This window comes from Taudactylus pleione, unplaced genomic scaffold, assembly GCF_031769625.1.
Source record: "Taudactylus pleione unplaced genomic scaffold, aTauple2 ptg001060l, whole genome shotgun sequence".
In the NCBI taxonomy this organism is placed as follows: Eukaryota; Metazoa; Chordata; class Amphibia; order Anura; family Myobatrachidae; genus Taudactylus; species Taudactylus pleione.
This window is the reverse complement of record NW_028285461.1, coordinates 3,428,374-3,454,874: the sequence shown is the minus strand read 5'-3', so window position 1 is coordinate 3,454,874 and position 26,501 is coordinate 3,428,374. Positions and strand designations below refer to the sequence as shown.

The 26,501-nt window shown below is 44.8% G+C and overlaps 1 protein-coding gene across 2 annotated transcripts in view; it reads left to right on the top strand.

Annotated features, from left to right (window-relative positions):
* Positions 1–26,501, top strand: part of LARGE2 (LARGE xylosyl- and glucuronyltransferase 2) — a 74,021-nt gene that overhangs the window by 23,846 nt on the left and 23,674 nt on the right. For both annotated transcript variants that reach the window (XM_088461523.1, XM_088461524.1), the window contains exons 2-10: positions 2,228–2,330; positions 11,538–11,709; positions 13,626–13,828; positions 16,875–16,957; positions 18,577–18,700; positions 20,267–20,438; positions 20,751–20,855; positions 21,304–21,416; positions 21,497–21,622. In XM_088461523.1, coding sequence (XP_088317649.1) covers positions 11,610–11,709; positions 13,626–13,828; positions 16,875–16,957; positions 18,577–18,700; positions 20,267–20,438; positions 20,751–20,855; positions 21,304–21,416; positions 21,497–21,622 — 1,026 coding nt within the window. In that variant the 5' untranslated portion in view covers positions 2,228–2,330; positions 11,538–11,609. The remainder of the gene's footprint in view (positions 1–2,227; positions 2,331–11,537; positions 11,710–13,625; positions 13,829–16,874; positions 16,958–18,576; positions 18,701–20,266; positions 20,439–20,750; positions 20,856–21,303; positions 21,417–21,496; positions 21,623–26,501) is intronic.

The window sequence follows — 26,501 nt, the reverse complement described above, 5'->3', positions numbered from 1 at the left end:
GGTGTGAGGAAAAAAACGTCTGCCTAAGATGTTAGACTCCACAAAATGAATTCTAGAAAACTAAGGGGGGAGATGTACCTAACCTTGGGGAGAGACAAAGTGGATACAGATAAAGTACCAGCCAATCCGTTTCTGACTGTCATTTATCTAGCACAGCCTGTGTAAGGACCGTTGCAAGCTTTGGGCAACTTCTCCACCTTATCTCTCTCCAAAGCTTGATACATCTCTCCCTATGTGAGAATACAGCTTTGTTTACGACTCTCCAGTCATAAGTGTAGATGCGCTAGAAATCTGGACGCTCTGTTCCGTCACGTGCGCACTGTGAAAACACGCAAGTTATGCTCCTCAGACATGCGTGTGGTCAACTCTGAATCTGGTCCAGATCATTGTAATGAAATGTTATTATATCACTTTATTTCTTCTGCACCATCATCTCCCGCAGAGCTGTTATGGATCGCTCCGATATATTGTCAGTGTCGTCTGATGTGTATGTCGGGCCAGGCGCACTCCCGTTTGGTCGTCAGTCGCATCGTCAGGTCGGCCACACATGCCGCTCAATCTGACGATGCAACTGACGACCCCATGCAGCGGGATGCCACAGGGGCCCACATGTTGGGCACCAGATCGTCTAATGTGTACCGGCCGCCCGATATGTCGGCCCGTCGGATCACAGGGTACGCATATCGTGTACCCAGCTTTAGGACGCATCAGCCGCTGCCCCAGCAGAGTTCACAATCCTCAATTTAACCACCACAAGCTGCACCAGGGGACACACTGGGGCTACCTAGCTCCTTTGCCAGTATAAGGATGTGCGCTTTCATGAGCAGGGCCCTCTTCCCCCTTGTGCTTTTCCTTCCCTTATTAATAATAATAAGTTATTATACTATCCTCTGTTCCATACTGCCTACAATGGCACCTGACCCCTGGTCTCTGTCACCCTACTGATGCAGCAATGTTTATAAACCATATCCTTGTCCTGCATTGTTTTGTACTGTAAGGGGGTATATTTACTACAGTGTGGGTTTTTAGAAGTGGAGTTGTGGCCCAAAGCAACCAATCAGATTCTGCTTATCATTTATCTAACACCAAAGATAATAGCTAGAATCTGATTGGTTTCTATGGGCAACATCACCACTTCTATAAAGGATGCAGTCAGGAAGCTGACGGTCGAAAATGCCGACCGCCGGCTTCTCGACTGTCTAATCCCGGCAGGGGTCTAATGACAGGCGTCGACTCCCAACACCTGTCATTTTACCTACACCAGGAGCTCGACGTCCAGCATACCGATCGAAGGTGACCCAGCCGCGGGGGGAGGATTAGGTTAGGGGCTCCCAGGGGGGGGGGGTTAGGGATAGGCACCCCCCTGGGAGATTTAGGTTTAGGCTGCGGGGAAGGGGGGGGTTAGGTTTAGGCACTAGGGAGAGAGGTTAGGGTTAGGCACCCCTAAGGGAGGTTTGGGGTGGTTAGGTTAGTTAGTACTTACCTTTACAGCTGTCTGGATCTTTACTGGTGCTGGTCTTACGGCGTCTACCGATCCCTTCTATAAGCCTGCACTTTAGTAAATACACCCCTAAGTGACTGTTCTCTATGTACTTTGTAAGGTGCTGCAGAACCTTTGTGGCATCATATAAATAAAGGATAATAATACACTTGGAGCATGGAAATAACATACAAACCCTATAGTACAGCAACACATGAATTCTTTTTATGGGTTTTTTTTTTTTCTACCTTTATATAAGATTACTCTTTTGTAACCAGTGATACACAAACATAAGAAACTGGAGCCATTGATTCCTTGTTTGCAGATTGCATATGAATAAGCTGTACAGTGATTTGCAATAGGTACAGTATTGCTGTGCAGCTTCCCCTCTGCCCAGGGAATCAATGAGATTGCGAGACCATACAATGTCATTTGTGATGCTCTTGTACTGTTTAACACTAGTATACAAAGTTGACTTTTATCTGAGTCCTCTGAGACTTTAGACTCTGATACAACTGGGTGTATTTCCCAGTACTTACTGTGAGCTGTATTATAGTGCTGGGAGGTGGGTAATGGGGGAGGTCAGGGAGGGGAGGAGGAGGTAATGTGTGGGGGGGTGGGGGATGATGTGGGATTGTGCAGGTGTGGGAGGGGCTTGAACTTTTTTTTTTTTTTTTCTTTCTGTTTGAAATAAAGACCAAGCTAACAAGCAGGAGACTTAATTCTGTCCCCTCCCTCTTTCTGCAGCAAAAGGACATCTGTGAGAGTAAAAGTTGCCTGTCTGGGATGTATGGAATCTCTCCCACCTCTCCCTGCAGAACGGTCCTATTCCCAGGCTGCTCCTAGTAAGGTGAGTGCTCTGTGGGGCTGGTTACAGGGGATCCCGTGTACTCCTGTCCACACCCAAGCTCTTCTCATGAGTCCCACCCAGACGACAGAGGGTTAAGAAACCTCGATCATCCATATTGTTAAGTTTGTGGGAGAATCTCAATCTCTTTTGGAAAGGGGTTTCCAGGATTATGAACCCCCCCCCTAAAACAAATCCAGCTATCTCCTTTTAAACGTATCTCCTGATATTCCATAGAGGAACTGTCAAAGTGCATAAAACAGCTGCAGTGTTTGTTATTGTATAGAAGACAATAATATTTATTAAACATATGTTAAAGTTTGTGGTTCAAACGTTGACTGAGCTTCCTCGCCCCGAGCCAACTGTATGTATCACTGCACAATACACAGCCAGGTTTATATAAAGCGTGCAAGTGTATCCGCTCCCTGTCAGCAAGCTGTCATTTCCTATGTAATGTTTTCAGCCACCGGTGCCAGGAAAATTAAACAAAGAGAGATTCTTGAACTTGGATCCTGCAGACAGTTGCTTTGTGTGTAAGTTGTTATGTGTGGGTGCGTATACATTATGTATGGGTATATTATAGCGCCTGCAGTATGCGGGCATGCAGGGGTGAGACCCCCAGTCCTCCACTCTATTAAGTTACTGCGTTTTGTGCATTTGTGAGAGCTACAGAGAGTTGTTGTCATTGTTGGCGATTGTCGGATTGATCCTGGTTAGTGAAATCAGCTGGATGGATGGAGACGTTCTGTATGTCCCGTTTACACTATAGACCCCTTAAAGTGGTGGTCCACATAAAGGGATAATGTCCCCTAACCCTATATTTTGTTTCTAGTTAGCATTAATTTTCTACCAAGTAGGCGCCAATAGGGTCAGCTGCACAGCTCAATTCACCAGCCGTCTGCCTGCATGACAAGGGATGTGATGAATATGAAGACTGAGCTGATCTCCCGCCTGTTTAATACACTGTAATATTGGATATTTCATAGTACATTATATTGGATGCTAGTACAACAGTGTGCTGTCAGCTTGTAGCATATTATAATGTATAGACAGAACAGCTGTATAGTGATACTGATCTAGAGACCAGTCCTATCCATTACCCTGCAGGTGTCTATACACCACTAGATTGACAGATACTCAACTTTAAATGAGAACTAAAATATTATTTTGGAAGAAGGGAAAATTTTGCTTACGTCTTAAATGTTAATTTTTTTATTACATATCTTAAATATTGTTAAATATTTATTTATTATTATTACTATTATTATCATTAGTATACTATGCAGTTTATTTAAAGTTAGTATACCTGGAGCATAGTCTCCTAGGTGTAGGACTCTTGTATAAGATTTCATTGTTCCCAGCCAGCAGAATTGTGACCTTGAACTCTGCGTTAATCACTCTCCAATAACTATTTACACGTGAATTTCAGCCTCCTGTTCACACACCTCCCCTCTCCTCACACACAGCTATTCATAAATCATCTGCTTCCACCCTACACACTTCACCGTGTCCAGCCCACTCCCCACACTCTTCCCATAGAGGTAAAACGAAGCCGCAGGTATGTTCAAAGCTGCCCAGTCTCATGACCCCCCTGGCACCTGGTCTCCCAGTGCCAATGACAAACGCAGACCCAAGTGATTGATACTAGTGTGCAGTAGTGATAAATCTGCCTGTCTTAAATATATATATATATATATATATATATATATATATATATATATGGTCCGCACTCACGTTTAAACAATATTCAGAAAAGGGGTGCTTATGGTCACTTGGGCCAAAAGAGGACACTCTCCAGTATAAGTTTTTATATATCACAAACTATCCAAGAAGGCTTCAGCACAGTATGCAGTCAGTAGGTACCTACTAAGTACATACTGTGCTGATGCCTTTTTGAACCGTCTTGACAATGACCCTCAGGGGTCGAAACGTCAACTTGTGATACTTACCCTGTTGAATTGATTTTACTTATACTGGAGTGCCCTCATATATATATATATATATATATATATATATATATATATATATATATATATATATATAATCTCTATAAAATGTAAGCTTGCGAGCAGGGCCTTCCTACCTATATATCTGTCTGTTATTACCCAGTTTTGTTCTATTAATGCTTACAATTGTAAAGCTCAACGGAATATGCTGCGCTATATAAGAAACTGTTAATAATAAAATATATATATATATACATATGCACACAGACACGCAATTCTGTTGGCACTGGAGGTTTGTTGGTTTCACAATTTGTACTAACCAACATGTACCAACCAGAGGGCTTTTGGCAGCTGTGTTAGTGCATTGTGCCCTGCTGATGACAATGTCTGATTTATCACCCTAGTTATAGAAATTAGTACCCAAGTGTGTGAGGTTATATGTTCCTTTTAGGCCCATAGAATAATATGAATCACTTATTGTTTTCTATAGGAAAATGCTGCCCTTTGTTCCCTGCTTCCTATGTACTGCCGGTTACACTCCATTATAGGTCACGTGACCACACCGCTGTGCTTCAGCAGACGCCAGCTGAGGGAATATAAAAAGTTATATTACCTGAAGGAAGTATGTGGTGTTGGTGTTATTTATTTATTAACCATTATTTATATTACCCCACAAGTATGTTTTTGGAGTGAGTGAGGGAGGAGCTGGAGGTAACTCATACAATCATGGGAAAACTTACAAACTCCACACGTATTTGTGTTTGGTGGGAATAAAACCAAAGACCTCTGTGCTGTAAGGTAGGTTAACGGCTAGAATCCCTATGTTAGATCATTTGGGCGACCCCCTTTGTCTCTCTGTGATGCAGACACCGGTAAGAAGTTAAGGAATCTATGTACTAAGCCTTGGTGAGAGCGATACAGTGCCAACCAATCAGCTCCTAACTGTCAGTTCACAGGCCGTGGGGTCTATGTACTAAGCCTTGGATAGAGATAAAGTACCAGCCAATCTGCTCCTAAATACCATGTCACAGGCTGTGTTTGAAAAATGTCAGTTAGGAGCTGATTGGTCGATACTTTATAGCCATCCACTTTTTCTCTCTCCAAGGCTTAGTACATAGCACCCTAAATCGGATATGGGAAGCAGAATAAAAGTAGTTTGTGTTCTATAAAAAGTGAATAAATAATGATTAAATGCTTCATGTGGCTGCTCTGCCATCAACAAGCTTATTTTCCTCATTTCCCAAGAAGTATTTTCATTATATTATACATAGATTAGTCCACTTCAGGAGACACGTTGGAGAACAGCAATTTTACAATAGCCATAAACTGAATAAGCAAATCTCCCCTTCCCCAAATCACTCCAGTGGGATCGTAATGAGCCTATAAACCAGAAAATTCTGGTTAATGGATTATAGTTTACAAAAAAAAAAAAGACCGTCCCCGAGTGGTGTGATTAGGATACACACGGCAGGAGAGGGGGTGCGTGCCAGCCTGGCCAAGCGTTTCAGGAATTTGTACGTTTCACAGATTTTTTTTTTTTTTAAATATATGTATTTAAGTGGGGGAAGGGAGGCTTAGAATGTGTTCTTCTCCAACCTCTGTGATTTTGCCTTCCATGGACCCACAAGCCCTATGCAGTATAATGCAGTAAGGCGAACCTGCTAATTATTGGCAGTTTATATAGCGCACACATTCCACGGCGCTTTGCAGAGAATATTCGGCCAATCACATCATACGGTAGGGAACCGGAGTAGCCAGAGGGAGACCCACGCCAGCACGAGGAGAATATACAAACTACACACCGTTAGAGGCACTAGTGGGAATCAAACCCAAGACCTCAGTGCTGTGAGGCAGAAATGCTAACCATTACACCAACCTTGCGAAGTCTGTAGATTTCTGACATGATGCAAAGATGAGGGGAAGGGTATGTCTTTTCCTGGTTAAACGTCATATATTTTATTAAATTAATTATACTTCGAAGAGGAACACATTCCGGCAGGACCGGGGAAGCCCAGTGCCTATCAAACTGGCATATTAATGCAAAACAAGATTACTTTATTTCTACATGTATAGGGAGTTTGTAGCTTTCCGCTTGCCTTATACCCTTTTCCACCAAAAATCCCGGGTCTGATCCGGGATTTGGAACACGGGTCAGACCCGGGACTTACCCTATTTCCATTGCGGCGTCGACCTGGGAATATCCCGGGTCGACATCGTTCACACTGCTCCCGGGTGCAGTGCTGGCGCTTGGCAATGATGTCATCACCAGGCGCTGGAAACTCCAACTCTCCCCTGAGCGCCTGACCAGAGCAGGCCTGCGACCAGGGAAGGGGGTCCTTCCCAGGGGAGGGGGAGCTGTAATTTGGGAGGCTGTCTGTGACAGCTGTAACCGGGCAGGGAGGGATTACAGCCTTCCCGCATGAATCAGGGATGGGGTAAAACCCGTACCAGTCCGGACCATACGGGGAGGCTGTAATCTCTTCTTCCCCGATGACAGCTGTCAATCAGACAGCCTCCTGAATGACAGCCAATCACCATGCGGGGAATGGGTCCTGGGTCGGAAGACCCGGGTAACCCGCTTCCACTGAGCCTGTGCAGGGTTTTACCCACGTAAAATCCTGCTCGAATCCCGGGAAGAAATGCTGGGTCAATCGACCCGGGATTTTTTCCTAGGACCCTTTTCCACTGAGCCACTACCCAGGTTGACACGGCAAAAACCTGGATATTTTGGCCCAGAGTTGGATCGGCATATGCCGGCTAAATGCATGAAACGGGATTCTATAGTCCTTCTCTTTGCCCTGTTACCAATAGATAGGCTGCGTTAGACCTAATTGGTTACAAACTTTGGTGAGATAAGAGCGCTATTTTTGATCTACACCAATGGGGAGACACCAGATGCCAGTGATATGTGCTGGTGGAGTAAGTAGGGCATCTAACACGTGTACGAGATCATTGATTGCAGTGCCCTGTATAATCCGGCTGTCTGACCTCAGCGCATGTGTGTATGTGTATGGCAACATCTAGCAGAAATCCAGCCTCTCCGTAGTTGTGCACAGCGGCTGGGTCCTGGCAAGACCTGGCACTACCAGACGATGTACCACTCAGTCGCAATGAGAAACTTCCAGTGTCCGATGAAAGGGAAGCTTCTGCCAAGTCACAATTGTCATCCCAGTATACTAAGGGGGTTAGCTGGGATTGGTGCCTTCTATAACCCTGCATAAAGAGCATAGCGGAGTCTTGCAGATTAGGAGATATCATTACTATGTCCCATTACAAAGCTCATTTGGGAGTCATTTTCCCTGAAGCCACACAGGGCTCGGAGGCTGGGCAGTGGCTCCTTGTCAGACATGCCTCAAACAGCTCTTCATTATAGACATAATCTGAAAATAAGATCTACCTCTCTGTATACAGCCAGACAGTACCACAGGCTAGCGGAACGGTTATTAGTTTTTCCCATCACTTTTTAGGAAGCCTGTCTTTCATTAATCTGCAATTTCTCAATTTTACTGTCACTGAGAGCGCCAATAACCATCTCCTTTACAAAGTTTCCCAATTACGGCTGCAAGGAGCCGCCATATTGCTCGGCTATAGACCAGCGATGAGGTGTTAGAGAACATACTTGGGGGGCTGACGCAGCTTTGCACATACCCGTGTTTGCGAAGTGATCAAATTGGAAAATAAATAAAAATTGTCTGTAGTAAAGTTGATATCAGGTATTCTGTTTTGTAGTAGTTGCCTTTTAAATGGTTCGTGAGAGAGAGGAGACACTGTGTGTCACTTTTGTGTTTTGAGCTTCTTATTTTTATGACATTGGTGCCTATTATAGTGTGCAGAATGCTCCCTCTCCAATGCTTTCTTTTATTTTAGTAATCTCATCCTGAAAAACACAACTTTTTTTTTTCTTTGCTTGTTGGTTCCAAAGTAAGCAAACAGGAGCCTAATCCGTACTTCATCCCCTTCCGCCCAGCAGCTTTGTACTATCTCAAGTCTGGATTTTCATAAGCTTGTATGTTCAAACGGTGCACCTCGTGCCTCTTGTTCTATATTATTATGATAAACGCTTAGGTTAATCTTCATTGTGATCAGCAAAATGATGCACAAAACATAGACCATATTACTCTTAAACAGCCAATAAAAAGAATGGCACCTGCTGAAAGGCGTAGGAGGGGGGGATAAACAAATAGAGGACCTCATTCAGAGTCGGTCGTGAGCGCCGATGCACTCGTAACCGACTCGATGGTTTGGCCTGCGCACGCGCAGCGGCCGCACTGCGCGTGCGCAAGCCCCGGAGCAACAGAGAAACTGTCGCTCCGGAGCTCGTTACCAAAGGGGCGGCTGTCGATGTTGATCGACAGCTGCCCCCGTTTGGAAGACGACCCGGGGGGTGGTTTCCAAAACGGAGACGTTCCTTTCCGAACGCTTGCCGTTTTGTGGGCGGCCGCACTGACATCATCAGTGATGTCAGTGGGGAACTTCCTGCTCCATCAGAGCAGAAAGCTCCCTGGGGCTTACGAGTGCCCAGACCGTACCCTTGGGTCTGGTCGTAAGCCCCGATGGTCGCGATGGTGATCACCATCGCGACCATCAACCTGGTCGGTCGTTAAGCTGTGGATGGTCACCCACAGCTTAACGATCGACAAGGAGGCGTCCGTTCAGGATGCAAGCGGCCGCCCTGATTCTGTGCGACCGCTTGCATCTAACGACCGCCTCTGAATGAGGTCCAGAATCCCCACCCGGCTTCGCTTTTTATATAGCTTGTCGCTAATGGAGGTACTCGTGTCATAACGAAAGATCATCCCATTACTTCAGTGCAAATGAGCCTGCGGTCGGTTAATGAAAGACACAAGGTCATAGCAGTGACCGGTAGGGAAGAGTCCATATTATCATACATTGGATGTAGTTTAGGAATCTCTGCTAGGCAGAGGAACCTGGGACCGTGGACAGCTGGTACAGACGCGGGGTACAAGGATTGGAAGAATCACAACAGAAACTTGTGAGGATTCACCTAATGTATGATATGAGAATCCAGCTGGTTTGGTTGTGACCACAACACTTTTGAGGACTTGTCAACCTCACTTGAAATCTACTTTTTTGTTTCAATTGCCCCTGGTTGTATAGAACCTCAGTCAGATGTTTCTACACTCACAGCCATTCCATGATGGAGCCTCTGTATTCACTGAATACCCATAGAGCTGGGGGAGCAAGGCATGGAGGACCGTGAAATGCAGCCTTGCAGTGATGACCAGCTGGCCGCACTGGCGGCTGAGAAGTGCTTGTGTGGTGGGATTTAATAAAAAAATTATTTCAGTTTAGGATTATTGGTTTATTGAAGATTAGAAGATAAAGCACTGAAGGCAAAGCTCTCTAAGAATTCCGAAGGCTTGGCTGTGGCAGAACCTTCCAGAATGGTAATTAAGGAAGGTGGGACAAATGAGAGAGGGAAATTTGCTCCTAGTTCTTGAAGATGGCGTGTTTTCCAGGGCTGGACTTTTCCAAACGGACAATGAAAGATGGCTGACCCATGCTTCCCTACTGTCTGGTACTTTTACTATAGGGCAGAGGTTCCCAAAGTCCGCCATTACAGTCCACGTTTTAGGGATATCCAAGCTTGAGTCCAGATGGTTAAATCAAATGGATTGAGGTACTAATTAAGTCACCTGTGCTCAAGCCTGGATATCTCTAAAACGTGGACTGTAATGGCGGACTTTGGGAACCTCTGCTATAGGGTGAAGAAAAGACACAGACTAATTTTCATATGTTTAGTTTATCTGAGCAAAGTTCACCAAATCAGTAGGTGGAGGGTTAACCATTCCCTGATTTTATTTTTTTATATGGTGCACTTTTTACCTCAACATAGTGCCAGCAGCCATTTTGTGGAGTGATACCACTAGTTCTTGGTGAATTCATGAATATTGGTTCAGCCTACAAAATGGCGGGCCTCCACTGAGTTTCAGAAACCAGTGCACGTCTTTATTTTGTACGATGCCTTGAGGTGAACGCCCAAATAAATTAAATGAAGAAAAAAAAAAAATGCACATTTTGTGATTTAGAGTTTTTTTTTTTTTTCACTATGACCACTTTGGGGAGGGCACTCCTTAGTACATCCCATTTGCGATCTCGCACTGCCAGGAGAGAATCCAGCCGAATAAGTGCTCTTACGTAAGACTTTCTCTCAGGTACCAGTTCCCCTCAGTTCTCTCAGTGGCCAGATTAGCACTGAGGGCCTGATTCAGAGCCGCTCGTAAGCGGCCGCTCGTTCTCTCCGAGCGATGTTCGCACATCTGCGCATGCGTATGGGTCATAATGCGCATACGCCAACCAGTCATTGCGGTCGGAAATCGTGTGTTCGCAAAATAGCGAATGCCTGCTAATTTGAGTGACAGGATGAGGCGTTTGTGGGTGGTAACAGGGGAAGGTGCTTGAAAACGGGGAGTGGAGATCCGAACTCAGGCGTGCCAAACGGTCAAAACGGGCGTTTTATGGGTGTGCATAATTAACAAAGCAGCGTCATCGGACGTCACTTGGTTGTCTCTTAACCTGAACTGTTCGCATGATTGCGGTAGGAAAATCCAACCACAAGCACTGAGCAGTTCAGACGCCTTTCGATGTACTTGATTAATCTAATAAATAGCGGAGATGACGTATGATGCGAACGGCCAGGGGGCGTCTTTACAAAATAGCGTTCGTTCGCTCGTTCAGACATAGAGGCGTCAACAGATCGCAAAGAGCGAGCGCTCAATTTAAATAGCTGGACCCTTTTTCTGAACGACCGTTCGCAAATAGCGTCCGGCTCTGAATCAGGCCCTGAGCCTGCACTACACGGTTGTACAGTTTTCCCATAGAAATGTCTGGGAAGCTTCATAATCGTCAGGGCAGTTAATTGGATCTCTCTAATATCTTAGAAGTTTGTGTATTTCGCTTTGATCCTGGTCCAGAAAAGAAATGGGCAGTGGCCATGGTTCAGTGACACTAATAATGAAATGTCCTTCTGTCTTAACACCAAAGTGTATCCGTCACGTCAGTCCTTGATTGAGGAGTAAAGTTGTTGACGTTCCAGTAGAACTTTGATTAAACGTTGCTTGTGAAGCCCCCTGTTACTGGTGCACCTTGTGTCACTCCTGATTGCAGAACGTCACCTGCCAATGTTTGCTTTAATATTTAACTTCTGCTGATTTCATCTGTTTGCAGTGGTGCCAGTTTCCCAGCATACAGTGTACCGATTTGTCAGTGTTCTGTTCTGACCGTGACACCCTTTCGTTGCCAGATTGCAGGATGTTGCCAGCGGTGATCCTGGATTTCCCCACCTGACCGATCCTGGAGCACCTGCTGTTAAATCATGCTGTGCCCGTGCCGCAACAAGGCCAAGCTGCTGGCAGTCGGTTTGTTGCTGCTGTCTGTCGTCACCTGGCTGTACCTTTCCGTGGGTGACACCGGATGTGAGTGTACACGTCGCCTTTACAACTGCAGAATGTATATGGGCAGCCTCTAAGTAGAGAACTTTCAAGTGCATGTTTCTTAAAGTAAGGTTAGACGCAATGGGTCTGATGATGAATAAACGTACGCCGGTTTCCGCATGCTCCAGAGATAACGTACACAAGTACTACTGAACAGGGGTAGCTGGGTTCTAACGGGACCTTCTCACATAGTCAAAGTTCTATGACGGCGTGTTGACACAACTGTCAGCTATTCAGAGCTTGACGTAAGTGAAAATGCGCCTGTTTGGAGTAGTATAATTTGCGCCAAGTATAGTCTGGTGCAAGTGCGCAATAAACGTATAAATGGGGGCGGATTCACTGCTCGATGCAAATCATTCTGCGTGCGGCTGAATATATGCATTTATTTATGTACGAGTACATGAAAAGTGGAAGCATACAGATGTGACCACATACGCCTGTCCTGAAAGCGCGTCAGCCCCATTTGATTCAATACGGGCTTTGTGACTTTGGGGTCTATGTACTAAGCAGTGATAAGAGACAGAGTGAAAAGTGATGTCTGTGATAAGGTGCCAGCCAATCAGCTCCCAACTGTCATTTTTCAAACACAGCCTGTGAGATGACAGTTGGGAGCTGATTGGCTGGCACCTTATTACTTACTTATCACTTGTGACACTGTCTGTTATCAGTGCTTAGTACATAGACCCCTTAGTCGTCCATGCAACTTTTTCTTAAAATATGTGTGTTAGTCTGCAAGAAATGCTAATGCTAAATAGCTAGTACACTGTAAGCAAATGTAGATGTAAAATCCAGGAAAAAGTCCATAATCTGGGTAGAGAGGCAAAAGAGAAATCCGCCACGCAGCGTTATACTTAGGGGTCTATTTACTAAGCAGTGTTAGGAGACAGAGTGAAAAGTGATAAGGTGCCAGCCAATCAGCTCCTAACTGCCATCTCACAGGCTGTGTTTGAAAAATTACAGTTGGGAGCTGATTGGCTGGTACCTTATCACTTTTCACTCTGTATCCTAACACTGCTTAGTAAATAGACCCCTCTTTATACCAATTCCTTTGTGACAAAAATACTTCTCCTAAGTACCCAGCACACTGTAAGCAAATTTGTATGTGACTAAGACGCAAAATTCAGGAAGAAGTACGCAAAGCACAGGAACCGCTACCAGTGGCGGATAATCAAAGCCGCGCCAGGCCAAATGGCACAGACAGGATAGGTGTATGAGGGCTCATTGGTATACAGCTGATTTACGTTGACTTCCGCATCAGGCCCAGTGTCTGTACAGAACTTAACTGATAATGGGTGAGATGTTTTAACTGGGAAAATGCAGTTTTATGGGGTTTTACCGCATTTCCCATATGTACAAATTGGAATGCATCGTCCCGGTGGGTAACGCCACCTGAAGGTGGGCTTACCCAATAGGAGCCTATGGGCTTCTTATCGGGACGCTCCCCCTTCATCAGAAGGATGCCACAGAGGACTTCTGTGTGTTAAACCCGGAAATCCCTCTGTCTGGAGCCATCGCAAAGGACAGCTCTTATCGGGAGAGCGATATTCTAGTTACAAACCGCGGTAATGAACCGTAGTATGTACCCGAAGACAGGTGGGATGTACCGCGTCACAGATGGGATGCTTAGTACATCCCGCCCTGTGGGTCATGAAGTTGATTTATTTTATTTTTTTAATTTGGTTATACAATTTTTTTTTTCCAAGCTTTGAAGGGTCTTCAGACCTATATGTTATTCTATATGTGTAGGACTTGTGGGACCTCATTGGAACCTTTGTGCTAGGGCCCCAGATAGGTTTAGTTCCAATACTACTGGGACAGGATATGTAGTTAAACAGCGATATCCAGTCATTTATATTTGACACATGAGCCCCGTCACGACATCCCATTCCTTCCCTCAGACGGGCTATCTCCAGCGGCCGCAGCCCCGCGCTGGCTTCCCAGAGCCCCCTCACTGCAGGATCTGGAAGTCAGGCTCCAGGAGGCCGAGGAAGAGAACGAGAGGCTGCGCCTCCAATTAGGAGAACTCCGTAGTGCGGATCATGGAGCTGAGGGGGAGAACAGCAGCCGGTGTTTACAGAGGAGTCTGACTGAGAAATGTGAGGTGAGTGCCCTGTATATGTGGTATTAATGTCTGCTTATCTGCTGCTAAAGTCTACTGACCTCCTACCGCCCCTCTCTCTGGAATTCCTGCAGCTGTTTTCCTTATGGGAAACATATTTCCTCATTCTCTGTCGGCCACATAAAGCGATGTGTTTTGGGACTCAATTTAGCATCCTTTTTAGAAAATGGGGCTTTTTTCTTTTTAGTGGGACAGTTCAGAACCCCCCTTCTCTGTTGTTCGTGAAGCACGGAATAGTGGCAGGTTATTTCCATTGTACTTATTTTATACCAGCCCAGGAAAACATCTTCTTGTCATTGTTCCCAAATGTGTGGTTTCCACCCTTAATAGTAACTAGCTGAAGTACCCAGTGTTGCCCGAGTTTAAATCTTCAAGTTATTAAGTTGGGCATCCCAGACCAATTACCACCCCTCTATGAAGTTTTCATCCAAATCCATCCAGTGGAAGGCCCAAAACAGGCCTCCAGGTCATAGTTCTGCCCAGCATACACCAACAGGGGGTCCGATTAGGACCCTAACCCCCCTAAACCCTGGCCAGGATTCAACTGGACCACCTCGCGTTGGTTTCATCCCAATTAGTGCAGTGTTGTACCAATGCATAGCCGGACAGACAGACACACAGACCAATGAATTTTACATACAGTATATAATTGTGTGTATGTATTTGTAAGAAAGTGCATTTATGTATGTATGTAAGTGTGCATTTATGTATGTAAGAAAGTGTGCATTTATGTATGTAAGAAAGTGTGCATTTATGTATGTAAGTAAGTGTGCATTTATGTATGTAAGAAAGTGCATTTATGTATGTAAGTGTGCCTTTATGTATGTAAGAAAGTGCATTTATGTATGTAAGTGTGCATTTATGTATGCAAGTGTGCCTTTATGTATGTAAGAAAGTGCATTTATGTATGTAAGTGTGCCTTTATGTATGTAAGAAAGTGCATTTATGTATGCAAGTGTGCCTTTATGTATGTAAGTGTGCCTTTATGTATGTAAGAAAGTGCATTTATGTATGTAAGTGTGCCTTTATGTATGTAAGAAAGTGCATTTATGTATGTAAGTGGGCCTTTATGTATGTAAGAAAGTGCATTTATGTATGTATGTATGTATGTAAGTGTGCATTTATGTATGTAAGTAAGTGTGCATTTATGTATGTAAGTAAGTGTGCCTTTATGTATGTAAGAAAGTGCATTTATGTATGTAAGAAAGTGTATGTATGTATGTATGTGTGCATTTATGTATGTATGTATGTGTGCATTTATGTATGTAAGTAAGTGTGCATTTATGTATGTAAGTAAGTGTGCATTTATGTATGTAAGTAAGTGTGCATTTATGTATTTAAGTAAGTGTGCATTTATGTATGTATGTAAGTGTGCATTTATGTCTGTAAGAAAGTGCATTTATGTATGTATGTGTGCATTTATGTATGTATGTAAGAAAGTGCATTTATGTATGTAAGTGTGCATTTATGTATGTAAGTGTGCATTTATGTATGTAAGAAAGTGCATTTATGTATGTAAGTGTGCATTTATGTATGTAAGAAAGTGCATTTATGTATGTAAGAAAGTGCATTTATGTATGTAAGAAAGTGCATTTATGTATGTAAGTGTGCATTTATGTATGTAAGTAAGTGTGCCTTTATGTATGTAAGAAAGTGCATTTATGTATGTAAGAAAGTGTATGTATGTATGTATGTATGTATGTGTGCATGTATGTATGTATGTGTGCATTTATGTATGTATGTGTGCATTTATGTATGTATGTGTGCATTTATGTATGTAATTGTGCATTTATGTATGTAATTGTGCATTTATGTATGTAAGTGTGCCTTTATGTATGTAAGAAAGTGTGCATGTATGTATGTAAGAAAGTGTGCATTTATGTATGTATGTAAGAAAGTGCATTTATGTATGTAAGTGTGCATTTATGTATGTAAGAAAGTGTGCATTTATATATGTATGTAAGTTTTTCTTTTATGTATGTATGTATGTAAGTGTGCATTTATGTATGTATGTAAGTGTGCATTTATGTATGTATGTAAGTGTGCATTTATGTATGTAAGAAAGTGCAATTATGTAAGTGTGCATTTATGTATATGTGTGCACTTATGTATGTAAAAAAGTGTGAATGTATTTGCATTTATGTATGTAAATGTATGTTTTTCTATTGAAGTATATATAATTAAGTGTGTGTATATGTTTTAGCATTAATCTACGTCATTTTTGCATGTATATTTGTATTCTGTATTTCTGTGTGTGCGTTTCCTGTATGTGTAGGTTGTGTAGGTAAGTGTGAATAAGTGGATATAAGTGTATTGATGTATGTAAATGTATGTGTGTAATATATATATATATATATATATATATATATATATATATATATATGTGTGTGTGTGTGCATGTGCATTTATGTAAGTGTGTTACTGTATTCAACTGTTTGTGCATGAGACATATGTCTAATAAATTTACACGTGTGTTAAAAATAAATAAATATATATATATATATATATATATATATATATATATATACATATATATGTACACTGATCGTTACTCTGGGTGATCTATATCTGTCCGGATGGAGGAATCCCAGCCTTCTCTCTCTGTGTGCTGCTGGGCTGACCTGCTAGGGCTCGGCTGTCATATCATCTTGTATTTTATTTATTTATTGAATTGCAATTTTACTGTATAGAAACATCAGAAATAAAAGTATCAATAAAATCTTCGATAGCACGCGATTTGTTACATAATGGGACATAATCCCACAGTATGCCGCACTATTCAGATGGTTTGACGCTCCCCGGCAGGATGTGTACTGATCGGGATTATGGTGAAATTGTGGGTGTTTTAATTACTCTACTTTAAATGTTATTAACTTGCAGCGACCAGAGAACAAGAACAGATAGAATGACGTCCAGTATGCAGAATAAGAAGCTTCGTAACCTTATTAAGGAGAGCTGGGGGCTACGCTCAGCTTGTACGATGTCCCACCTCTCACTAATGCTTCTTGTCTTTGTACCTTTCTCTCAGCTCATTCATGTAGCCATTGTGTGTGCCGGCCATAACAGCAGCAGAGATGTGGTGACATTGGTGAAATCCATTCTCTTCCACCGGTAGGTTGTATATTACTGTTCTAGAATAACTGCGTGTGATTCCTGTACTGTAAACCATTGGTGGGTTGTATTCTTCTCTGCTAGAATAACTGCATGTGATTCCTGTACTGTTACCCATCGGTAGGTTGTATACCTCTGTGCTAGAATAACTGCATGTGATTCCTGTACTGTTACCCATCGGTACGTTGTATACCTCTGTGCTAGAATAACTTCATGTGATTCCTGTACTGTAACCCACACTTCTGTGCTGTAACCCATCGGTAGGTTGTATACCTCTGTGCTAGAATAACTGCATGTGATTCCTGTACTGTAACCCATTGGTAGGTTGTATACCTCTGTGCTAGAATAACTGCATGTGATTCCTGTACTGTAAACCATTGGTAGGTTGTATACCTCTGTGCTAGAATAACTACGTGTGATTCCTGTACTGTTACCCATCGGTACGTTGTATACCTCTGTGCTAGAATAACTGCATGTGATTCCTGTACTGTTACCCATCGGTACGTTGTATACCTCTGTGCTAGAATAACTTCATGTGATTCCTGTACTGTAACCCACACTTCTGTGCTGTAACCCATCGGTAGGTTGTATACCTCTGTGCTAGAATAACTGCATGTGATTCCTGTACTGTAACCCATCGGTACGTTGTATACCTCTGTGCTAGAATAACTTCATGTGATTCCTGTACTGTAACCCACACTTCTGTGCTGTAACCCATCGGTAGGTTGTATACCTCTGTGCTAGAATAACTGCATGTGATTCCTGTACTGTAACCCATTGGTAGGTTGTATACCTCTGTGCTAGAACAACTGCATGTGATTCCTGTACTGTAACCCACACTTCTGTGCTGTAACCCATTGGTAGGTTGTATACCTCTGTGCTAGAATAACTGCGTGTGATTCCTGTACTGTAACCCATTGGTAGGTTGTATACCTCTGTGCTAGAATAACTGCATGTGATTCCTGCACTGTAATCTGCTGGTAGGTTGTATATCTCTGTGCTAGAATAACTTCATGTGACTTCTGCTCTATAACCCGCCGGTAAGTTGTATATTACTGTGCTAGAACAACTGCGTGTGACTCCTGTACTGTAACCTATTGGTAGGTTGTATAGCTCTGTGCTAGAATAACTCCATGTGATTCCTGTACTGTAACCCACACTTCTGTGCTAGAATAACTGCATGTGATTCCTGTACTGTAACCCATTGGTAGGTTGTATATCTCTGTGCTAGAATAACTGCATGTGATTCCTGTACTGTAACCCGCTGGTAGGTTGTATATCTCTGTGCTAGAATAACTGCATGTGACTTCTGCTCTATAACCCGCCGGTAAGTTGTATATTACTGTGCTAGAATAACTGCGTGTGATTCCTGTACTGTAACCCACCGGAAGGTTATAGATGTTTTATATTAGGAAGCCACCATCAGCAACACCTTACTTGTATGATCGAGGTTCTGCGCTCACCTTTTTTATAATATGTGTTTGGAGCAGTGTTCAGGAGTTTCCTGCCCCCTAAGAACTTCCGATTATGGGGATTAAATGCGACATGTCCCTAATTGTGGTTTGTTTTTGTTACCTGGCCTTGTGTTGCGTGTGATGATCACTCATTTGTTTCTGCAGGAGGAACCCACTACATTTCCACCTGATCACAGATTCTGTTGCTTTGCGTATTTTGGGCAACCTGTTCAGTACTTGGATGGTTCCGTCCCTACAGATCAGCTTCTATAACGCCAGTGACCTCAAGGTAAATACTGTGCAGAGATGAATAATCGTGATACAGTGACACATCTACTTCTTGCTATATTACTTTGCTGAATATTTGTTTGTCTTAGTCCCCCAATTGTGGACCCTGGGATCATGTTGGAGGTATAGAGTTGCATGAGGAGTGCACCAGATCTGTTCACCCAGTAAGATAAGGCTGGATAGTAATTCCCGGGGCCCTTGCAGATTTTCCCTGTTATCGTGTTCATAGTGAGGATACAGCTTGGTGGGAATCTTGTGGCTGCCTCCATTTCGAGGTTGTCCAAGTCCATCGCCGTTCCCGTTCCTGATGTTGCATGGTGCAGATCAGAGGGTGGAGTAGCTCTTGTTGCAGCGGAACCCTCCCTTAAGCCTAGCAGACCCAGACTGACAAAAGAGGCTGGGGCTTTACCCCCAGTCCCCTTCTGGTTCAGAAACCAGACTGGTGTTTTCATTCCATTTTAAACATGAAGTCCTTGACAACCCAAGATGAAGTCTTTGAGGTCTCTCATACATGTGGAGAATGGTGAGTCCATGGTGTACGTCCCCAGTGTGCGTTTTTCAGAACCAGCATTTCTAGTTCAGGGCATTTCCATTTGGTCTGGTGACACCTCCACAAGTGTTCACAATCTTCCGCCCATCGGCTTATCATTCCCTATCTGGGCGATCTTTGGATGAAAGTCGGATCCCTGTCTTTGTCCCAGCTGCATGTGCTGGATACAGTGCAGATGCTGGAATCCCTTGTGTAATCTGAATCTGCTTCGTTGCAGCGGCCGCAGCTTTTTTCCAGGCCAATTTAACTTTGAATTTAAAATGCCCGCACTCCCCTATACCCCAGTGTGATCCCAGGGGCCTCCAATTGACCTAAAGGATATATCTTAAGTACAGGAATCCTTTCAGCTAACTTTATGTGGAAGAAAAGCTGTAACATGTTGGTAAAATAACTGCTCAGTGAATATACAGTTACGGTGAATTGTTTTGGATATAGTTCTATTGAGTATCACGACTTTTAGCCAATGTACAGATTGATCCAAAAATTGCAGATCTGGGCATATAGGTACCAGGTACACCGTCCACTCTCCTGGTTTGGCCCCTGACCCTAAATGTACTAATGGAAGTGATTGGCTGACCCCGTTGACCACTTGTCAGATCAGCTCTGATACCACCGCTCCAAATTTTTATCAGTCAGGATTTGGCCTCATGTGATTTAAATTTAGCAGATCAAACCTGCCCCTATGTGGTCCAGCTCGGCCTTCCTGTTGTGTAGAACTAAGAGGGGTCATCAACATCACTAAAGCTTATTTGTAAGGTGCCGGATGGTCGTCATACACACCGTGGGGATATAAATAAACTATTTAAATGACAAATATAGCATGAGAGTGAAAATGCAGATAGTAAATGTGAATGGTACTGTACTAGGTGACTGAGTAATTAATGCTATGTGTGCCTGTTATATGTACTCATTAATGCTCCTGCATTATGGGGTCTTCTGTGGTCTTGTCAGACACTTGTTTCTCACACTCTGATTCTCTCTCTCTCCCTCTCCCTCTCTCTCTCCCTCTCCCCACAGCCGGAGGTTTCGTGGATCCCGAACAAACATTACTCTGGAATCTATGGCTTGATGAAGTTGACTCTGACAAAGGCTCTGCCCTCTGACCTGTCGAAGGTCATCGTCCTAGACACTGACATCACTTTTGCCACAGACATTGCTGAGCTGTGGGCTATATTTAAAAAGTTCACAGGTAATCCGTTGCTCGGCACTCTGTCCTGTGTATTCCGCATCTCTATTCTGGCTTCCGACTCGTATTTCCCCAGGACAGTGTCCCATTGTTACAGAAATGTTCTCTCTCTCTCTCTCTCTCTCTCTCTCTGTCTCTCTGTCTCTCTCTCTCTGTCTCTCTGTCTCTCTCTGTCTCTCTTTCTGTCTCTCTCTCTGTCTCTCTCCCTCCCTCCCTCCCCCTCCATGTTCCGTTCCTGAGGAGCATTGTAATCTCTTGCTCCCTTTCACCAGCTTCCCTGTCTGCACAAAATCTGACATTGTCTCCCTGTCTCAGGCGAACAGGTTCTGGGTCTGGTGGAGAATCAGAGTGACTGGTACCTGGGGAACCTTTGGAAGAACCATAAGCCCTGGCCGGCTCTGGGCCGTGGATTCAATACAGGTAAAGGTCCAATCTTTTTTGTTTTAAATGCATAATGTGGGTGCATCAAGGTCGAAGTACTTCGCTACCACCCGACATTGCTCCTGATTCAGAGCTGCACGCTATTGCAGCTGCAACTGCGTCTTTATGTTAATGCAGCGGCCGCTGGTATTCATACAGGGAGGCCTATTGGCCGCTGCACTAATCTGCTGCTGTGTGTATTAAGACGCACCATCGAACAATGCATCAGCCTTGTAGAGGCCCAAATTATCCATCTGAACATGACCGCCTGTGTCAGGGCAACGATGTCTTTAGACGCAGTCGCTGACCAGAACACATTTGCATCTCTTTATACGGATGTATGTACAGACTGAAAACATCGACCTCTTGCGTGCGGCATTGACAGCACCTCTGAATAAAGCCCATTGTGTCCTACTTACCGACCGATGACTCCTGACTGTTCTTCCAGGGGTTATCCTGCTCCTCCTGGACAGGCTGCGCCTGATTGGCTGGGAGGAGATGTGGCGTCTGACTGCTGAGAGAGAGCTGATGAGTATGCTAAGCACCTCCCTTGCTGACCAGGTAAGAACGGGGTGATGAGATTGCAGCGTCTCGGCCATTGCTCACTATTCTATAATAATCTTGTGTCTGATTGTATTCAGGATATATTCAATGCGGTTATAAAGAGCTCACCGGCCGTGGTGTATCAGCTCCCCTGTTACTGGAACGTGCAGCTCTCCGATCACACGCGCTCTGAGCAATGCTACAGTGAGCTGGCTGATCTCAAGGTGAGACCGTCCCTGTACCCATCATTTATTTATTACACTGCTATAGTGCAATGGACCATTACCCCATGTCCCCATTATCGTTGCTACATGCCCATGTACTACCCCATCTTCTGATTATATATTTAATTCTGTAATACACTACCATCATTATCTCACTACTGCCTCTCTGTAATGTGCCACCCCCATCATCCCATCCTCTGTATTCCCTCTGTAATGCGCCACCCCCCCTTCTCTGTAATGCGCCATTCCCCATCATTCCATTCTCTGTGCTGCCTCCCTGTTATGCGCTACCTCCCTCCCATTCTCTGTACTGCCTCTCTGTAATGTACTACCCCCATCATCACATTCTCTATACTGCCTCTCTGTAATGTGCTACCCCCCATCATCCCATCCTCTCTATTCCCTCTGTAATGCGCCACCCCCAATTCTCTGTAATGCGCCATTCCCCATCATCCCATTCTCTGTACTGCCTATCTGTAATGCGCTACCTCCCTCCCATTCTCTGTACTGCCTCTCTGTAATGTACTACCCCCATCATCCCATTCTCTATACTGCCTCTCGTGTAATGTACTACCCCCATCATCCCATTCTCTATACTGCCTCTCTGTAATGCACTACCCCATCATACCATTCTCTGTACTGCCTCTCTGTAATGTACTACCCCCATCATCCCATTCTCTATACTGCCTCTGTAATGTACTACCCCCATCATCCCATTCTCTATACCGCCTCTCAGTAATGCACTACCCCATCATCCCATTCTCTGTACTGCCTCTCTGTAATGTACTACCCCCATCATCCCATTCTCTATACTGCCTCTCGTGTAATGTACTACCCCCATCATCCCATTCTCTATACTGCCTCTCTGTAATGCGCTACCCCATCATACCATTCTCTGTACTGCCTCTCTGTAATGTACTACCCCCATCATCCCATTCTCTATACTGCCTCTCTGTAATGTACTACCCCCATCATCCCATTCTCTATACCGCCTCTCTGTAATGCACTACCCCATCATCCCATTCTCTGTACTGCCTCTCTGTAATGCACTACCCCATCATCCCATTCTCTATACTGCCTCTCTGTAATGTACTACCCCCATCATCCCATTCTCTGTACTGCCTCTCTGTAATGTGCTACCCCCCCATCATCCCATTCTCTGTAATGCGCCACCCCCATCATCCCATTCTCTGTACTGCCTCTCTGTAATGTGCTACCCCCATCATCCCATTCTCTATACTGCCTCTCTGTAATGTACTACCCCCATCATCCCATTCTCTATACTGCCTCTCTGTAATGTGCTACCCCCCATCATCCCATTCTCAGTATTCCCTCTGTAATGCACTACCCCCATCATCCCATTCTCTGTACTGCCTCTCTGTAATGCACTACCCCCATCATCCCATTCTCTGTACTGCCTCTCTGTAATGTACTACCCCCATCATCCCATTCTCTGTACTGCCTCTCTGTAATGCGCTACCCCCATCATCCCATTCTCTGTACTGCCTCTCTGTAATGTACTACCCCCATCATCCCATTCTCTATACTGCCTCTCTGTAATGTGCTACCCCCCATCATCCCATTCTCTGTATTCCCTCTGTAATGCACTACCCCTATCATCCCATTCTCTCTACTGCCTCTCTGTAATGTGCTACCCCACATCATCCCATTCTCTGTAATGTGCTACCCCCCATCATCCCATTCTCTGTACTGCCTCTCTGTAATGCACCACCCCCATCATCCCATTCTCTGTACTGCCTCTCTGTAATGTACTACCCCCATCATCCCATTCTCTGTACTGCCTCTCTGTAATGCACTACCCTCATCATCCCATTCTCTGTACTGCCTCTCTGTAATGTACTACCCCCATCATCCCATTCTCTTTACTGCCTCTCTGTAATGCGCTACCCCCATCATCCCATTCTCTGTACTGCCTCTGTAATGTACTACCCCCCATTCTCTGTAATGCGCCATTCCCCATCATCCCATTCTCTGTGCTGCCTCCCTGTTATGCGCTACCTCCCTCCCATTCTCTGTACTGCCTCTCTGTAATGTACTACCCCATCATCCCATTCTCTATACTGCCTCTCTGTAATGTGCTACCCCCCATCATCCCATCCTCTCTATTCCCTCTGTAATGCGCCACCCCCCATTCTCTGTAATGCGCCATTCCCCATCATCCCATTCTCTGTACCACCCCCCATTCCCTATCTGTAATGCGCTACCTCCCTCCCATTCTCTGTACTGCCTCTCTGTAATGTACTACCCCCATCATCCCATTCTCTATACTGCCTCTCGTGTAATGTACTACCCCCATCATCCCATTCTCTATACTGCCTCTCTGTAATGCACTACCCCATCATACCATTCTCTGTACTGCCTCTCTGTAATGTACTACCCCCATCATCCCATTCTCTATACTGCCTCTCTGTAATGTACTACCCCCATCATCCCATTCTCTATACCGCCTCTCTGTAATGCACTACCCCATCATCCCATTCTCTGTACTGCCTCTCTGTAATGTACTACCCCCATCATCCCATTCTCTATACTGCCTCTCGTGTAATGTACTACCCCCATCATCCCATTCTCTATACTGCCTCTCTGTAATGCGCTACCCCATCATACCATTCTCTGTACTGCCTCTCTGTAATGTACTACCCCCATCATCCCATTCTCTATACTGCCTCTCTGTAATGTACTACCCCCATCATCCCATTCTCTATACCGCCTCTCTGTAATGCACTACCCCATCATCCCATTCTCTGTACTGCCTCTCTGTAATGCACTACCCCATCATCCCATTCTCTATACTGCCTCTCTGTAATGTACTACCCCCATCATCCCATTCTCTGTACTGCCTCTCTGTAATGTGCTACCCCCCCCATCATCCCATTCTCTGTAATGCGCCACCCCCATCATCCCATTATCTGTACTGCCTCTCTGTAATGCGCCACCCCTATCATCCCATTCTCTATACTGCCTCTCTGTAATGTGCTACCCCCCATCATCCCATTCTCTATACTGCCTCTCTGTAATGTACTACCCCCATCATCCCATTCTCTATACTGCCTCTCTGTAATGTGCTACCCCCCATCATCCCATTCTCAGTATTCCCTCTGTAATGCACTACCCCCATCATCCCATTCTCTATACTGCCTCTCTGTAATGCACTACCCCCATCATCCCATTCTCTGTACTGCCTCTCTAATGTACTACCCCCATCATCCCATTCTCTGTACTGCCTCTCTGTAATGCGCTACCCCCATCATCCCATTCTCTGTACTGCCTCTCTGTAATGTACTACCCCCATCATCCCATTCTCTATACTGCCTCTCTGTAATGTGCTACCCCCCATCATCCCATTCTCTGTATTCCCTCTGTAATGCACTACCCCCATCATCCCATTCTCTCTACTGCCTCTCTGTAATGTGCTACCCCCCATCATCCCATTCTCTGTAATGTGCTACCCCCCATCATCCCATTCTCTGTACTGCCGCTCTGTAATGCACCACCCTCATCATCCCATTCTCTGTACTGCCTCTCTGTAATGTACTACCCCCATCATCCCATTCTCTATACTGCCTCTCTGTAATGTGCTACCCCCCATCATCCCATTCTCTGTACTGCCTCTCTGTAATGCACTACCCCCATCATCCCATTCTCTGTACTGACTCTCTAATGCGCCACCCCCATCATCCCATTCTCTATACTGCCTATCTGTAATGCACCACCCCAATCATCCCATTCTCTGTACTGCCTCTCTGTAATGCACTACCCCCATCATCCCATTCTCTGTACTGCCTCTCTGTAATGTACTACCCCCATCATCCCATTCTCTGTACTGCCTCTCTGTAATGCGCTACCCCCATCATCCCATTCTCTGTACTGCCTCTCTGTAAAGCACTACCCCCATCATCCCATTCTCTGTACTGCCTCTCTGTAATGCACTACCCCCATCATCCCATTCTCTGTACTGCCTCTCTGTAATGCACTACCCCCATCATCCCATTCTCTGTACTGCCTCTCTGTAATGTGCTACCCCCATCATCCCATTCTCTGTACTGCCTCTCTGTAATGTACTACCCCCATCATCCCATTCTCTGTACTGCCTCTCTGTAATGCGCTACCCCCATCATCCCATTCTCTGTACTGCCTCTCTGTAATGTACTACTCCCATCATCCCATTCTCTGTACTGCCTCTCTGTAATGCACTACCCCCATCATCCCATTCTCTGTACTGCCTCTCTGTAATGCGCTACCCCCATTATCCCATTCTCTGTACTGCCTCTCTGTAATGCGCCACCTCCCATCATCCCATTCTCTGTACTGCCTCTCTGTAATGCACTACCCCCTATCATCCCATTCTCTGTACTGCCTCTCTGTAATGCGCCACCCCCATCATCCCATTCTCTATACTGCCTCTCTGTAATGTGCTACCCCCCATCATCCCATTCTCTGTATCCCCTCTGTAATGCACTACCCCTATCATCCCATTCTCTATACTGCCTCTCTGTAATGCACTACCCCCCATCATCCCATTCTCTGTACTGCCTCTCTGTAATGCGCCACCCCCATCATCCTATTCTCTGTACTGCCTCTCTGTAATGCGCCACCCCCCATCATCCCATTCTCTATACTGCCTCTCAGTAATGCGCTACCCCCCATCATCCCATTCTCTGTACTGCCTCTCTGTAATGCACTACCCCCATCATCCCATTCTCTGTACTGCCTCTCTGTAATGAGCCACCCCCCATCATCCCATTCTCTGTACTGCCTCTCTGTAATGTGCCACCCCCATCATCCCATTCTCTGTACTGCCTCTCTGTAATGCACTACCCCCATCATCCCATTCTCTGTACTGCCTCTCTGTAATGCA